This window comes from Pagrus major, chromosome 21 (assembly GCF_040436345.1).
Source record: "Pagrus major chromosome 21, Pma_NU_1.0".
In the NCBI taxonomy this organism is placed as follows: domain Eukaryota; kingdom Metazoa; phylum Chordata; class Actinopteri; order Spariformes; family Sparidae; genus Pagrus; species Pagrus major.
This window is the reverse complement of record NC_133235.1, coordinates 10,318,535-10,335,720: the sequence shown is the minus strand read 5'-3', so window position 1 is coordinate 10,335,720 and position 17,186 is coordinate 10,318,535. Positions and strand designations below refer to the sequence as shown.

The following is a 17,186-nucleotide window of genomic DNA, read 5'->3' as shown; positions in this document are numbered from 1 at the left end:
GTGTTTTCCATCACCTGCTGTGATTTGCATTCTTGGTTTGTTTTGGCCCATCATGTCTCCACCTGTGGTCAGGAAGGTCAGGACAGGTTTAAATGCATTGGACATACTTATGTTTATATGTATTTATTAAGATTCACTGTATGACGTGACCTGTATACACTAAACCCAATGGGCTTATGATCACAAGAATGAGTAATGCTTGTCTCAAATCATCTCAATCAAACATCTTTTGATGGAAGTTGAAAATTACAGTCCTATGAAATTGTGTCCAGGCATTCACGGCCCCCAGAGGTTGAACCACAGCCACTTACACCCAAGAGGTTTGCATTGATCCTATTCAACGAAATTTCCCGACAACTAGTTGATGGAATGCTGTGAAAGTTCACCCAAATATAAAAATTCAGCCATCATCCTCATGCTGATGGAAAGTCAGGTGAAGTTTTAATAGTCTACAAAACATTTCTGAAGTTTCACAGCAAAACAGTGTTGGAGCATTCTCCTAAACAACTGAAGTAGATGGGGACTGAAAGAAAACATAAAATGGCTCCATACAGCTTGTCTGACCTACAGTAATCAAAGTCTCCAGAAGCCTCAAGATCCTATAATGACTTGAAAAGACATTATTTACCTCTTGTAAGCCAGAATCTTCACTGTAGCTGCTAAACTAAAGGCGTTAGTAGCGGTATTATGATTTTAAAATAAGGAATGATGTACTAGTGTGAAACAATGCACATGTGCACACATGACAACACTTCTTACACAACATCACACTGTACTTAGTACTTTATTTATATATGTTTGTTATTGAGGTAATCCAAAAGTAACACAAGGTATTCAAGTGACATTACTTTATAATTGTGATACTTGGATTATGTTACTGACTACACTTTAAAGGCCAGTATTGGATATAAAGTTTACTCACTGATCATTTTAGTTTTTGCTTTTACTGTAACTACTGATTTAAAATGTGTTTATGCACCGTACAGACATAAATTCTATTTATGTGCACATGTTTTATTTATAGTATTAGCCTATTTTGTTATGCATACATTACATTTAGTTTAAAAAAAGAAAAGGGTTAGAGGCTGCCTGGTGAGACAGACGCCTGTAGCAAGAGGAGCAGGGCAGTCGATCCAGTGTGGGAGCCGAGCTGTCCCTTGACGGCGCTGAAAACAGAGGGCGGCAGGATCAAAGTGAAGACCAAGGAAGCAGACGATTATTTTTGAGTTGTCAACATCACTAATGCTAAAGATTATGAATAGAATGTGAATATAAGTGTATATGCAGTGTGAGTATAATTATTATAATATTTTTTGAGAATCCTGCTGTCTCTGGTCTGTTATCAAAGATTTAATTATGAACTTAAGGTAATACTCAGTACCTGATTATTAGGTAATGTGAGACTAGGCAGTAACTACTCAGTCATGAGTGTCATTTTATATGAAGGTACACAAAAAGAAAAACGTAACCAATGATTAAGTAATGAGTAATTAATGAGTTGTTATTAGGTAACTACTCAGTATGATGGCTTCACCTTACTTGATGCTACACAAAAAGTAAGTAATGATTAAGTAATTAGTAACTAATGAGTCTATATTGGGAACTACGCACTATGATGTTTTATCTTACTTGAAGCTACACAAATAGTAGATGCGCAATCCGTAAAGTGCCCAAGCATGTTTAACCCCCAAAGTCCAGTTTGTTTGACTGTGAGCACTCCGGACCGTGCTCAAGCACAGAACACTTTCTTGGCCCTGGCACAGTTGGAAGAAGCGTGCTTCGGCATGGTATGGTTGCTCATGCACGAGCACAAGCACGGGTGCGCAACGTGGACATTATTACACCACCTTGCATAATCAAGAAATCCAGGAATGTGAGAGGGCCTATGACCAAAACGACACAGAATAAGCCACAAAAACGTCAGTGAAGTAATGTTCTCTGTGTTGTTCTCCATTGCGCTTCGACCGCGCTACAATGTGATGAGGTATGTACAAGGAGTAACAGTGCTCAGGTCCAGTTGCAGCCGGAGCAACGTGAGTGCAGGCCAGCAGGGGAGGAGGGGCAACCGTGGTTCGGCATGGTACGGAGCAACTGGGCCAAGTGTGACTGCACTCTAAGTAATGATTAAGTAATTAGTAGCTAATGAGGTATATTGGGTAACTACTCAGTATGATGTTCCACTTTACTTGAAGCTACACAAAAAGTTACTAATGATTAACCAGTTAGTAGCTAATGAGGTATATTGGGGAACTACTCAGTATAATGTTTTACTTTACTTGAAGGTACACTAAAAGAGTAACTAATGATAATGATTATGAATGAAAAAGTCGCCACTAGTTCAGCAGCTGGTTGACAGTCAAACAAGACCAGCTAATGAAGAAAGTGGTCAGCATGTCAATTCACAGTTTTATTTATGAACTCCTCATTACTTAATGATTCATCAATGCAGTATCTCCCCGTCTGTTCTTCAGTAACTTATCATTATCTACTATATAGTCACACATCACAGTTATTCATTCACAATTACTCATTAAGGATTCATTAACTATTAAGTCCTGATTCATTCATTCATTGCACCTTATTGTCAAGTGTTACCCACTTGTAAATAGCGTTTACTGTATGCCGGCATCCAAGACAATTCCAACTGAAACAGCTCAGACTTTTCCGAAAGGTCCATTTCATCCCACTAATTATACAGTGTCTAAACATCAAACAAACATGGGCACCTCATTTCATCAAAACATTTGCTGGATGTGGTGTCATATAGTAAGTGTACAGTATTTGTTAACCCTCAGCTTACTTCATGGTCACACAGCCTATTGAGTTGGCTGGTATAATGAAAAGAGTACAGCCTCACAGAGCAGCAGAGCATCAGGTTGTCATTTTATAAGATGTTTACTTTACCAGAGGTTGAAAGATCCAAATCACAACCTTTTTGTTTCAAGAGCCAGTGATCACCTACATCATTTGAACATGTTGTATGAGGCATATTAATAAATCAGTGCTTGTTTATTCTTTTTGTCATCTTGATGTATGAAGAACACTGCAGGTATGCAAATGGTAGGATGACAAACCCTTTTTTACTTCATAGTGAATTTGTTTAAGGCTATTTGTTTATGGTCAGGATCTCTCCCGGAGCTTCCTGACCATCGCTCAATGGTCAAATCTTATACTGAATTTGACCACTACCACAATAGCCATGATGTCACCACAATATAATAATAATACATGATTACAACCATAAAGAAACTACACTGTAGTTCTTACTTAGTGGTGAAAAAGTGAGGCCTTCAACGGTCTCAAATTTATTGGCGAAGGTAATCTTAATTAGTTTATTTAATCCTGAACTATCTCCCATATTGTCACACTCATGTTAATGATAATCACTGCTTTGGAGGGAGGTGCGGTCAGCTTAAATCACAGCCCAGTTCGTTTCTCCTCAAGGTGCGACAGACATGGAAGGATGCCCCGTCTCTCCCAACGACAACACTTTGCATACAGATTTCCATATATTCCATTCATGTTGGGTGGGGGTCATTTAGATTTGTTCAGTCACTTGACTTTATTTCCAAACAATCGCAACCCCCTCTTCAGTCTGGCAGGATCTTATCTCTGTCTCCCTTCGTAGAGGACGAGGAGATGGCGATAAAGTGAGTCACTGAATATTTGTTTATTGGGCCTTTACCATTTTCAGCAGGCAACATCTTACAGCAGCCATGTGGAAAATACCAAGGAGGTTTTCACTGACTGTAAGTCTCACCATGCGTTGTGCCTTTGTTTCTGAAGGGGATTGTAGTGATGGGAGGTTGCTTTCAAGTGCTCAATGCGTTAAATTGAATGTTTACAAGTCATCTTAAAACATATTGCATACTATGAATGGTTGATAATTTGGCAGTGAGTGCGGTTTGCAGGTGGAGTTCACAGATAACTGGGCTAGTGATAGATCTTGATGCTCTTTTCAAGGGTAGATTGTGTTGCTTCCCCAAGGATCCACTGGAGGATGTTGAGACCTGGAGCGAGTCTGTGGACAAGGTCCTCAGTTGTAAAGGTGAGAGTCTCTTCTGATCCTACATACACTAGTTGACTGTATATATATTGTGCACTAACCCACTTACTGTCCTCTGTGATTTCCAGCCGGACAGATAGCTTTCCGGGAGTTCCTGAAGTCCGAGTACAGTGAGGAGAACATACTGTTTTGGCTTGCCTGTGAGGAGTACAAAAAAATCAAGACGGTCCCAGAGATGATCTCCTCTGCCAACAGGATCTACTCAGAGTTTGTCCAAACAGAAGCGCCCAAACAGGTAAAAAAACCAAACAAAAAAAAACCCGATTACACCATATAATAGATATCATTCATAAATTGTTCATTTTTTTCACTCTTAACAAACAACAAAGTGTTTTATAAACAATTTATCAAGCAACTGTAAAGGTTTATAAAGTTCCAATCAATATTTATAGATGAAGATGAACCATTTACAAAGTAATATAAACAATAGATGTGACTTAACAATTAACAATTGCTTAATAAAAGGTTTATTTATTAGTATTTCATTCATGTTAACAATGAAATAACTATCAACTAAAGTTAATTTAACTATGAATATACCATTTATTAGTTTTGGAAGAAGTTCAAACTCAGAATTTTCAATATTTAAAATATTGATGAGATAATAATACAAACTCAGAAATATCATTTTTTCCATAAGTGAATGAACAAGCTGTTCTCAGAGGAAAATAAGGTCCCAGAACACTGTTTGAAGCTAGAAAGGTGGCAGGGTCCGCCACATATAAACATAGTAAAACATAATGAAACTGTGTTGTCCTTTAAGGTCAGTTTGTTTATTCAGTTTATTCAGTCATGTAAGTGAACACAGTTTGTTTTGGCTTTCTCCTCTGATTGAAATTTCTTCCCCAAAACTACATAGTGCATCTCTAATGATGGTTATTATAAAGATTACAGCACTTTTATTGTAATCTGAATATAGAGGGCCTATAGAGATGAGGTGGCTGCTGTATAACTGTGTAGTTTTGCATTCTATAGTGGTAAAACTCCTGAACTTTATGTTAAGCGCAATTCCTCCCCAGAAAATTACAGTGAATTATGATGAAAAGAGCTGCCGTAAAACGCCCCTGGGCAATATTGTTTGATTCCAGATCAACATAGATTGTGGTACCAGAGAAAACATAACAAAGAACATCTCCCAGCCGACCCTGACTTCATTTGATACAGCACAGAAGCTCATCTACAGTCTGATGGCCAGGGATTGCTACCCGCGCTTCCTAAAATCTGACATCTATCAGGGTCTCCTGAGGAGAACTGATTCAAGGTGACTGTTTTAAAACTGGCAGCCTCTCACGAAAATCTTCTCTCCCGACTCTGATCTACTGTAGCGCTCTTTGATTTCAGTGTGGATAACGGGTTTCATACCATACAATTCAGATTCTTAAGTGTAGCAGAAATAGCTTTTTCTCAACCTGTGTGATCCAGTAGACGGGCTTGTATTATACTTCATCTCTTTAATTATGTTAAGATAAAAAAAAGAGGTCTTTAAAGAGATTGTGCACATAATTCATTTATGATTATCTATTCTCCCTTCTCAATCCCATGAAGTTAATAATAAAAAGGATTTATTCTATTGTAAAGTATTATCAACACTTTATCTAATTGATTATGCAAATATACATCCTAAGTCTCTGAGAAATTCAACTTTCACATGCAAATAAAAATGTGACTGTATTGTTAAAACATCTGTCTCAGTTTTGTGTTCTATCAACTGTTTCTTCATCCATTTATGTTGTAGTTTTTTGACAAAAACTAAAGACTGTGGGTTGAATTGCATTTGGGTGTGGTCCTTTTGAATGCAATGCAAATCAGCTTTTTTGCTGTCAGACTGTAACATGGCGAGTGGTCAAAAGATACACCAGATGGCAACAGAGGCCTTCAAGGGACACCATTCAGTAAACAAGAAGACACGACTAACCCAGCAAGAAGAAATGCCTCACACTTCCTCTGACTTTCGTGTGGTGTATTTCTCCAACGTCTCAGCTGCAGTTGGAAGAAGTTGGCGCGTTAAATACAATGTGGAGAGGAAGTGACTTAATCAACTCCGTCTGAAATGCCAGACTCAGGGTGGTGGTGTACTTTCGGTGGCAACTCTGATGGTTGCATGTTGCCAAGTTGATTGAACATGACAACTGAGGGGATTCAAACCCCAACTTTGAATCTTGTGTAATGGAAAAATCTCTAACAATGCACATTGTGTAGGTATTTTGCTTGTCATTTCTGGTAAGAACATGGTGAATTTTACTATCTTATATAATCGTCTATGTAAAAAGTATGCAAATACAGAAGGGCACAGGGTTCCTATGCAACCAGCTTCTAGGTCAGATGATAGCATGTAGGATTTAAATTAATCATGAAAGCTATGTTGTTCTCCTTTTGCACGTACAACCTGAACATGATTGTTGTCTGATGTGTTTTTTTTGGGAGTTTGGAAAATGGAAGTAGGCATAGTTTAGTTTCTTCATGTCACTGCTGGGCGTCAGATGAACATTTTGTTCTGTGTGTGTTGGTGGCATTGAATGCACGTGGGGATTTATTTTGAGGAGCGCTGTATAACACTCGGCGCTGTGCAGACAGCTCACCACAACTTCCTCTAGTTTAGACTCTGGTAACTCAGGTCACAGTCACCTCTTAGTGGGAGAAGGACTAAGTTCGTAAGGTACTGTAAAAACATAAATAAATAAATAAATAAATAAAAACTATGATTAACCACATGTTGAACCTGCACTCGCTGTTATTGCACGTTGCCGCATTGCAACGTGTATTCAATCTTAAGTGCAGTCGGTATTGCTTACAAGAAACGAGGGCGGCATTAGAAACGAAAGGAATTGAAAGAAAAAGTTATAATCCTCAGAGTGTCAACAGTTGATGGAGGAAATCCACAGACGGGTGTTTCCACCGATAAAGAAAATGTTGAGATAACAGTATATGTCACCACAGCAAGGTATCAGCAGCTGCCTTCTCACACCAAACGTTTCCTGTCAAGAAAACAAACATCAGCAGAGGCAGTGTGACAAAACAGTACAAACCTCTGCTTCAAAACCAACTCATTGAGTTGACTGTAATACTATGTGTGACTACATTTGTCAGGCCTGCAGCTTGTTAACCAAACAATATCCGGTATATAATTACAGTAATGAAAATCATTTTTACTGGAAACTTGCTTGAGATATTACAGGCATTCATCACTGTGAATGCTATGTGCAGTGGTGGACTTAACCCAACCATATTACTTGCTAGCATATTAGCCTGTCAGACTGTTAGCATAAGTGACTTGTAAGACCACTTGTCCAACCTTGGCCTGTTAACATGTAAGCCTGTTGTTAGCCTGTAAGCATTTTGTTAGCCTTTTAGCATGTCAGCATGTGTTGTTGTAAAACTACTATATTTCATTGCTAAATTACTGCATGGTGCTGAACCCTAATTACAGTATTTCCATGTAATGTACCATTTCAATCAGTTGATGGTCGCTTCAGAATTCCGCTTAAATTCAAATTCACAGCAGCTTAATGTAATATTCCAAATAATTACCCGTCATGCACTACAAAAGCATAATTACAGTAGTTTACTGTGATAATTTACTATGAAAACCTGCTGTTTGTTAACAGTGTATTATTTTCATACCAGAAGTTTTACTTGTAATTATATACTTGCAATAACAAAAGCAAAACAGTGCAATGCAATGGCTGCAAGGTCAATCAAATGAATAAGGATCAAGTCTGGAAACCCCCATTCTCTCAAAATTGTGTTTTTTGTCACTTCTATTTTATGTTTGAGCTTCACTGTGTAGAATGTCTGTGTAAAGTTTAACACTAGGAGGCTGTGTTCAAATTAATTTGCTAAAGGGGAGAAGTTTATCTGCATGCAACTGAAACTGGGTTTCACAGATGTCTCAGGATTCATCTCCACAGGTGAGTTTTTAGCTCTAAGGATGGCAGTGTCAGTCTGTCTTTGGACACTATTTTAGTTCAGACTGAAATCTTGATTTCGCTGCCATTTCATGATCATTCACTTAAAGTGCTAGTCTCATTCCAGAGTCGGGGATACTGATAGTTAAGGCTTCATCGCCTTTGCCCCTCAGTATGGAGCCAGACAGTAAAACCTTCAAATTGGTCAGAAGATTTGCAGGTAACTGGTGAAGAAATGCAAGAGTTGGAATAATTTTAATGCACCTTAAAAACCTTAACAACTGTCTGGCAAGGGAGAATTACAGTAAATGAATCCACATGAGAGAAGGGAGGAAAGCATATGTGAAAGTTTCCTGATAATTTGCAGGGATGAACACTCTTGTTTGAATTTCAACTTTTCACGAGCTGAAAGAAGGTTTACCAACTCCAGATATGGACATGACTGAGTAACAAATTTAAGGTTGTTGACAGAAATATGGCACTTCAAGCATTCTGCATCACACAAGAGGACCAAGGAATTTATAAGAGAGGGAAGGGACATCAGATTTAGCATTGGTGCGCACATTTGGAAGCAAACACTCATTTTCCTATTCCCTGCTGTGTGTTCTTTCAGAGTCTTCCAGAACTGGCACCAAACTCTGGCACCGCTACTAAATTCAATGATGTAATGTCCCTTCCTTATAGGTCCTTGAAGACATCCAAGAACTTGCACAAGCTTTTGAATATTCGGTAAAGAAATTGGTGTCCATTTCTAACTGCCACACCGTTTTTCTGAAACTACCACCTGAGGGTGCCAGTGTCGGAAATGTTCGAAATTCCCCTCATAGCGTAAACTGGCAATAGAGGCTATTTTTTTTAATTTTTTTTGCTTTCACGTATCATTATGAAGTAAAAGTTGATTGTGCAATGTAATAGCTATAGAAGTGAGACACCATCAATGTTTAGATTGGTTCCTCTAACCCTCTCTTTCTCCATGCAATTATGTCCGCTGGGCACAAAATCTCCCAGGAGAATGAGGGTGACCCAGTCAGGCTGGCAGCCTGGCACCATTTCCATCTGCTTTCGCGTCTCCATTATAGACTGAATGAATGAATACACTCATGTTGTGTCCTGTGCTGTTGGTAGGTGCTACTCTGAGGAAACAGAAACAATATGATTTGTGACAGCCGCCAACAACGATACCAATTAGAAAAACAAGGGGGAGGAGGTTGTCTGTTTCCACTTCCACAATTAATCATACATATATGCATCGCCCATATTTAAGGGTAAATGGCATCGTGAAGCAAGCGTAAGATGTGATCAGGTCCACATACAATGTAGCAACACAAAGAATTCTGAAGGATTCCCTGGAGCAGCTTTGGGATGGATATTTTTTGTACCAACAAGATTGTGAAAGCAGATAAGTAAGGACAGCTCGGCTACTGTGTGCTGTAAAACCTGACTGAATGTTTTTGTCATTATAAACTGAATGTGACCTGCAGCATTTCCTTCGAAAAAGTTCTGATCAACGTCATATTGCTTACACCATTAGCACTTACAGTAACTATAGAGCAGAGAGGGAAAGTAGAGGAAACACACCGATGAACCTAATGAAGCAAAAGTCGGATATTGTTCTCTTTCAAAAACTCAAGAGGAATGTCCAGATGACAAAACTTTGGTTTTGTCACAACTTCCTGTTGACGTTGAAACAGGAAGTGACTAAAACAGTCAAATAAAACAATCTTATTATCTCTCTAAGGGCAGTGACTGTGAGGACAAGGGGGATCTTCAGTGACACAGCTGAGGAAGAACTGACAGTGTTAGCGGTTTTACTCAGTTATGTTGAATTGATTAGTTGTACATCCTTTAATCTCTGTTAAAAGATTTCTTGATAACAACAAAAAGATTTCTTGATATCACATCTGTGCTTTAAGCCACAGATTTTTGGGGGGGATTTTTTTTTTTTTTTTTTTTTTTAAGATGGTATCATACTTTCTGTGTCCACAAGCTTCAATGCTGTCTACAATGGAAAAACTTAGCTGGCATAATTTTACACCTAGTAACCACAGTGTCCCTGCTTTGGCTCTGGTGGGAGACTTTAGTTTCATGTCATCCCCCTCTCTGTTTCCCCGTGTATTTCCTGTCGCGACACCACTGTCAACGATCAAATAACGGCAAGAAGCTACTAAAATGGAAAGAAAGACATTATTAAAGTTATGTAACAAGTCATTAGCAGAAAGAGGAGCTTTAAACTGACCCAGAGCAATCTGAACTTGTGTTGTGGTCGTGTTGTCTGAGGCTATGTTTCTGTCGGAAGCAAAACAAGACACAAGAGAGGCCAGAAATACAAGCGTCTGAGAAGTGCATGCTCGTTGTCCTCATATGACAACACCAAGTCAAGAGTGTGTCACCACAGAGTGGGTGAGATCACAGACAAGTCAAAGGAAACAATTATGTTTAGAAACCCAGATGCCATTACTGTAGCAATAAATTGAAAAATTAAAAATAAAATTAAAAATACTGTACAGCAACAATTTGTCATTTCTACACGGGCTCAGGTTCGCACCTACATCAGTAGAAAACAAAAATATATGTTTTATTCATAAATAAAGAAATATCTTGTATCATGCTTAACATTTAACACAAATAGTTAATATATCTAGTGAACTAAAGTGAACCAAGTGACTCAGTCAAAAAGAACAGTTCAACATTTTGATGTTGCATTTGAATGCGTTCTCTCACTTGGCTAATGCTTAACTATCAGGACACTAACAAATAGTGAGGTTAGCTAGGAAGTGGTTGAATGCTATATTAGTTGTTCTCTAATGGAAGTAATTAATAATTACTATTAACTAAAAAAGCTCGACTTCCCGGGTATGAAAATATCTGGTTCTTCCCACAAGAGCCCTCCACCAACTGAGCCGGCTAACTTCCTGTTCAGCACCCAGCTAACTTTAATCTTGCAGCTCTTCTAGACTCCCAAAATATTATTGGACCGAATGGCTCAGATTATACAGTGAAACAAGTCATTTTGCAGAGGTTTGTGATGCTAAAAAAACACAATGTAAGCTCACGGGAAAAAGTCTTTTTGGGGGTGCAGTGCATCAAGTGACGATGTAATGACAGGGTTTGGCCACTACGATAACTGGCTTCAAAGCCTGGCACTTGGTTTATAGCAGGCCAAGTAAGGCTGTAACCCCCTGAATGTTGAATTGAGTGAGGATGCATTTTGTTGCTTAGCCTAAAGTAACACAGTCTCATTTCAAAGAAAACATGATATCATGAGAGGAACAGATGCTATTGTCAGGATACTACTGCTTCCTTACTGCAAGCGCTTATGAAAAGTCTTTAAAAACTACAGAATACTATCTGATACAAGTGCTCCGTAAAGCTTAACAGGGTATTTTTACCTGTTTAAATTGAATTGCACTGAGTGAATGATGAAACAGCCTCAACATTTAGTTAATAACATGTTTACAAAGGCATAAAAACTGTGGCAGTGGTTCTCAGACAGACTGGAACATGGACTAAATCATTTGCCTATCTGCTGTAGAATGTTCCACTGGCCCATTTGCATCCCTACACTTTGAACCAAACAATTAACGATGCACCTCTCAGCACAGTACACAAAGACAGCTATGGTGGCAGTGCGCGCGTGTTTTGCGTCAAACCCAACTTCCTCTTTTTCTGTGGTTAGTTGAGAATGATGTTGTGACGCTGCTCACCAACCTCGTTCACGGCTTCTGCTGTACATATATAGGCTGACGCTGAGCGGGTTCATCAGACAGACACAGTGGCAGATCTCCCAAGAGCAACACAACACGGAGTCACACATTTACACAGCATTGTTGCCATGCCAAGTCTGGTCACATCACCGCCGAGAGAGCTACAGCAACTCAACATGGACACTGACAACAAGAAGAGGGGGAAAGAAAGGTGAATATTTTATTATGACGGATGTGCTGGATCCACTTTTTTGTGTTATGCTGATCAACCTTTTAGTATAAGACGAACATGTCGGTGAAATAAGCCTCATTGGGTTGTGTTTTGTTTGGTTGACCAGGGAAGGAAACCTGAAGTGTCAGCTTAGGTCGTCTCAAGCCCCTAACACCGACGGGTAAGTGAAGAAAACCTCTCTGCCGGAAACCAAACTGCTCAACTGTTGACATGCTCATTGCATATGTGAGTGACACCGCACGCCTCTTTTGCAGACTTTGTTTCGAGGAGATGTCCCAGTGGTCCCAATCGCTGGAGAGGCTTCTAACATCCAAATGTAAGTTAATTATTCCCACAGTCGAGTTTCATAGTCGGTATTCATACTCGACGTTGGCTAACTGCTGTTGATTTCTCCTATCTGTTCAGACGGCATGAAGATCTTCCAGGCCTTCTTGAAGTCAGAGTTCAGCGACGAAAACATTGAGTTTTGGCTGGTGTGTGAGGACTATAAGAAGATCAAGTCTTCTTTCAGGATGTCAGCCAGGGCCAAAAAAATCTTCAAACGCTACATTCAAGCAGAGGCTGCAAGAGAGGTATGTGCAGAGGTCTCTTAATGCAGACAGATACTGCCATGAGTTTAGCATTTCTGTCCGTGCTCATTTTTCTCTCCTCTGCTTCCAGATCAACATCGATCACAAGACCAGAGACTTGATCAGGCGCAACATTAAGACGCCCACCACGGTGTGCTTCGATGATGCCCAGAGGATCGTCTACAGCCTGATGGAGAAGGACTCTTACCCACGTTTCCTCAGGTCCGACATCTATCAGGCTCTACTTGATTCCACGTCAGAATCAGTGAAGATGTAAAGAAACTAGATGCCAGAGACTTCATGTTTGTAGACGTTGGACTGGGAAGCTGAGCCCAATGCTGTACTACCTGAGAGAAGCTGTGTTGCCTGTTTGCTCATCCTGGGACCACAGGTGGCAATTCCTTAATGCTACAAGTAACCAAAAACATTTCCTGGAGTTGGAGAAGATGTGCTTTACGGTTGGCCATGGCCACATTGGACTGTGTACTAGAGAAGAAGGCAGCTCAGTTGTAAAAAAGCTGAAGAGGGTTTGCTAAAAACCAGCTGGTATATTGTAAAAGGATACGGGTCAAGGCCAAGAATGGCTACAGTAGTACATGAGTCAATGCTGTAATAGCTGCTAAAGCAAAAGACTTTCCAGGGATGCTACGTTTGTGCTGTGAAAATGCTGGGGACTTTCTGTTAGAGACAGCAGGAAGTGTATGTGGTGCAAACAACAGCTTCCACTCAGCACGGGCTGATCGCTATATCTGCGCGCTGGGTTATTGTTATCTCACTAAAGCAGTAGAAAAGTAGATGCTCTCCAGCTGTGGATTTTCATGCGCAGCATTTTGCATTTAAAAGTTACTGACACAGTGGAATAACTGATGTGTTACAACTATCATAATCTGTTATAAGCTATACTGTACGTTGAAATGCATCCTACAGCTGAAAATGCAAGTGAAAATGTATATTTAGATGGATCTGTACATATTTAATAAAATATTATATTTGCATGATATCTCTATCTCTAAACTAATTATTTTAACTGTAAAGTAAGATGTGTTGTTAGATAGACGGAAAGTCAGAAGCGAAGTCAGGTTCCTATCAGTCATTCAATACACATCAACTTGAGAATCCTGACTTAGTCACCAATTCATTCATTCATTCATTTGTTCATTCCTCATTCATTCACATATTTACTCACAGTTACAGTGTTTACTGGCTTGTGGTTATGGTGAGTTTAGAAGTGTCTACAGCAGCACAGTTCAGCATGAATACGTAGTCATGCTCTTGAAATAATGAACAGTGTACAGTGACTCACATTTCTGAAGCTATGTGTCCTTGTTATGTTTATACATTCCAAATTTTACTTAAGGGGGCACTGAGTAGTTTTGGAGAAGAAATTCAAACTCAGACGTTTAATATTTACAATATTCAACATAAGGTCCCAGAACCCTGTTTGAAGCTAGAAAGGTGGCAGGGTCCGCCACATATAAACAAAGTAAAACAGTATGAAATTGTGTTGTCCTTTAAGGTCAATTTTTTTTTTTTTATTTAGATTAACAAATTCAGTCAATGAAGATTTTTCTCTTCAGTTTACAATTTCTTCCCCAAAACTACATAGTGCACCTTTAAAGAAATAATTTCTTCTCAAATAATTTGGGGAAAAATGCTTCTTAGTTTTCTTGCTGAGAATTAGATGAGAACATTATCGCTCTCCTATCTGTACATTGAGTATGAAGTCAGTTTAGTTTAGCATAAATGCTGGAAACAGCTAGCCTATTTGTGTCCAGAGGTGACAAAATCCATTTACCAGCACTTCTAAAGCTGACAAATTAACACGTTATATATCATTTGCTGAAAGCATACACAAATAGGATATGTTTGAACAGAGACAGGCTGGCTGCTTCCCTTTGTTTCCAGTGTATGTGCTAAACTGAGCTAAGCTAACCAGTCGCTGGTCATACCATATGTGGTATATCAAAGTGGGGTACAAATTGTCTCATCTAACTCTCAGAAAGAGTGAAATGAATGCGTGTATTTCATTGAAGCAACAGTATGAGGTGTTAACATAGAGTGACACATTCAGTCCATTCATGTTCCATTCAGTCATGTTGAAAGATTCAAGATATCTTGTACATCGTTTTAAGCACATTTCAATTCAGCCCTGCATATTTGATGTCTTTGGCAACTTTGTGGTTACCACTAGAATTTAAAATAAGAAGGAGAAACCAGTCCGTGGGTTTAAACTGTGTCTGGCTGCCCAGCATGAGGTTTTAATGGAGATCAGCGAGGTTTTTAAGGGTTAACAACTGGCACCGCAGTGAGACCTACACTAATAACACTCCCACCTACGCAGCATCTGTTCTTACATCAGCCTTCATGTGTCATCGGCCTTTCATGCTTTTGAATGTGTTTCGAGCCCTTCCCACCATTCATTCAGCCCTCGGTTTTTACAATCTTTCAATTATCAGTGTAGCAATCAGACATCACCCTCAAAAACTGTTCTCAACCAGGCAAAGGGGTTTAAAACTGAAAGTACATGCATATCACAGAAAAACCCCAAAGAGGAAGTTTTTCTGTGGGAACCCATCAGGTATCAGTCTGTTAAAGGTTACAGAAATTGGGGAGAAGTGTTAAGATCCAACAGCTCAACCACATCCTCTTTTAATCTCACTCCTGTGTCCTTGTGTTTGCACAAGCACACACAGACACACACAGGCAGATTCACTTACATATGTCAAAATGCCTCTGAAAGTCTTCTGTACTTTTGGACAATAATAGAAAATAAATTGTCAGTATAAAGGAACCACAGTAAGTTCAGCTTCTTATTTCTCACACAGGTCGTTAGATGTTTCTTTACTCAGATGCTGCTGAGGTGTTAAAACTGACGTTTGTGGCAACTGCCTGTCTGGTCATCATTTCCTTATTTGCACATCTCTGTTTATTAGTTACACAATGATCCAGCGACTGATTAGTCATATGACTATGAGACACTGTAAGACCAACACAAATTGAGGTCACATCTGAGAGACAGGATGTTCAAGTTGTCACGCAATCCATGACACATATACGATCCATTGATGTAAAAGACAGCTAGCCACTGCATAAACCTCTCAGTCATTCAGACATTCACACACTGAAATTCACCTCTGAAAGCCATAGGTTTAGCCATGATGTGTGTCACAAGACAGAAGTCATCCTTTTGGAACTACATGGTTCTGCATACAGGAGGTCACTGGATTACTGTGTGATGCTGCTCGACCAGTTTAACAAAGGAGGCTTTGTTTCAGGTCTATTTCAGTGGCTGTTAAAAAAAAATTTCCAATGTGGAATTTTTTGCCAGATAAAAATCTATTTCAGTCAAACATGAGGTTTAAAAAAAAAATCTGTCAGTGATATAACCAATTACATCACAATGAGATCATCAACGGATTGATTGTTAGCATTTAGACAAATTACAGCACTTACCAAACACAACAACAGTTGGGTAGTGTTGTAAAAAGTACCCAAAGTCATACTTATATAAAAGTGAAGATATGGTGCTAAGATATGACTTTGGTAAAAGTGAAAGTCAACCAGCTGAATGTCAAAAATATTGAAGTATCTCATATTAAATGTATATATATAACAAACTGGCAACCTCTTGAGGGGTCAGATGAATTCTCTTTGAGTATCTCAAAACTGTACTTATAGTACTTGAGTAAAAGTACTAAGTTAGATTCCATCCCTGACATACTGTAGGGTTTGAATCAGCAAAGCTCACAGTAGAGGTTGTGCCATTGTGAACTGTACTTCACTGCAGTGCTTCCAGCTAAATGCTAACACCAGCATGCTAATATGCTCACAATGGCTGTGCTAAATGATGTTTATTATGTCTACTATACTCACCATCTTAATTTAGCATGTTAGCATGCATTAGGAACATTTGCCAATTAACAATAAACACAAAGTACCACTGAGGCTGATGGGAGTGCCATTAGTTTTGCAGATATTTGATGTTAAACCAAGTATTGATGGTGGCACTAAATGAGAAAAGGTCAGGAAATCCTGAAAGTTATTACAATTCATCCTGACAGCGACAAGAATATCAGCACAAAACAATACAGGGGGAATGAATGTCTGTTACAATTTTCAGAACAACCCATACATAAGCTGTCAAGATATTTACAGTTTTTCTTGATTGCTTTGACCTGCTTAAAGAAACTGGGATCCACTCGGTTTCCATCATCACTGTCTCAGCAGAGCACAAGACACCTCTTGCAAATGTGTTAACCCTTTCTCATTGGATTGACACATTTTCCCCACCCTTTTGCAGAACAGTTAACACAGATGTCATTCAAGCAGTCCAAACTCCATTGTTTTAGCTATGGTAACCAAACAGAAACCATCTGTTCCTAACTATTAGAAACTACCTACATAAGTATGAAATCACTGAAGCACCTGTTTGACACTCCTTCCCACAAATCTTCAATTAGCAATCAGTCTGCAGGCCTTAAAAGGTGCAGAGTCTGTGTTGTTCTTTGCCAACATGGATGGAAGAGGTCTAAGGCAGATGAGAGTGAGTATCAATAGTGGCTATTTCTTATACTTTACTGTAATAGATTTTATTTTTATTTTCTTAATTTCTTATACTCTAATAGATTTTATTTTGGTTCACATGTATTTTGTGTAATATTTACAGTATTTCAGTTTTCAGCCACAGTTTGAAAAAAAGAATCAATGGAA

The 17,186-nt window shown here is 39.0% G+C and overlaps 2 protein-coding genes across 2 annotated transcripts; both read left to right on the top strand.

Annotated features, from left to right (window-relative positions):
* Positions 1 to 3,716: 3,716 nt before the first annotated feature.
* Positions 3,717 to 5,331, top strand: LOC141017194 (regulator of G-protein signaling 21-like). Its single transcript, XM_073491843.1, has 4 exons — positions 3,717 to 3,749; positions 3,964 to 4,048; positions 4,135 to 4,301; positions 5,155 to 5,331. Exons 1-4 carry the CDS (start codon positions 3,717 to 3,719, stop codon positions 5,329 to 5,331), a joined length of 462 nt encoding a protein of 153 aa, XP_073347944.1.
* A 6,401-nt stretch (positions 5,332 to 11,732) lies between these two features.
* Positions 11,733 to 13,476, top strand: rgs13a (regulator of G protein signaling 13a). The gene is made up of 5 exons (XM_073492036.1): positions 11,733 to 11,886; positions 12,014 to 12,067; positions 12,162 to 12,223; positions 12,313 to 12,479; positions 12,568 to 13,476. Exons 1-5 carry the CDS (start codon positions 11,804 to 11,806, stop codon positions 12,751 to 12,753), a joined length of 552 nt encoding a protein of 183 aa, XP_073348137.1. The 5' UTR covers positions 11,733 to 11,803; the 3' UTR covers positions 12,754 to 13,476.
* Positions 13,477 to 17,186: the final 3,710 nt, after the last annotated feature.

Excerpts from the sequence above, each read along its gene's own strand:
- rgs13a (XM_073492036.1), top strand. The coding sequence starts at position 11,804 with ATGCCAAGTCTGGTCACATCACCGCCGAGAGAGCTACAGCAACTCAAC. Across the intron at positions 12,068-12,161 it reads CAAGCCCCTAACACCGACGG|ACTTTGTTTCGAGGAGATGT; the intron begins GTAAGTGAAGAA and ends CCTCTTTTGCAG. Across the intron at positions 12,224-12,312 it reads GAGGCTTCTAACATCCAAAT|ACGGCATGAAGATCTTCCAG; the intron begins GTAAGTTAATTA and ends CTATCTGTTCAG.
- LOC141017194 (XM_073491843.1), top strand. The coding sequence starts at position 3,717 with ATGTGGAAAATACCAAGGAGGTTTTCACTGACT. Across the intron at positions 3,750-3,963 it reads CAAGGAGGTTTTCACTGACT|GGTAGATTGTGTTGCTTCCC; the intron begins GTAAGTCTCACC and ends GCTCTTTTCAAG. Across the intron at positions 4,049-4,134 it reads CAAGGTCCTCAGTTGTAAAG|CCGGACAGATAGCTTTCCGG; the intron begins GTGAGAGTCTCT and ends TGTGATTTCCAG.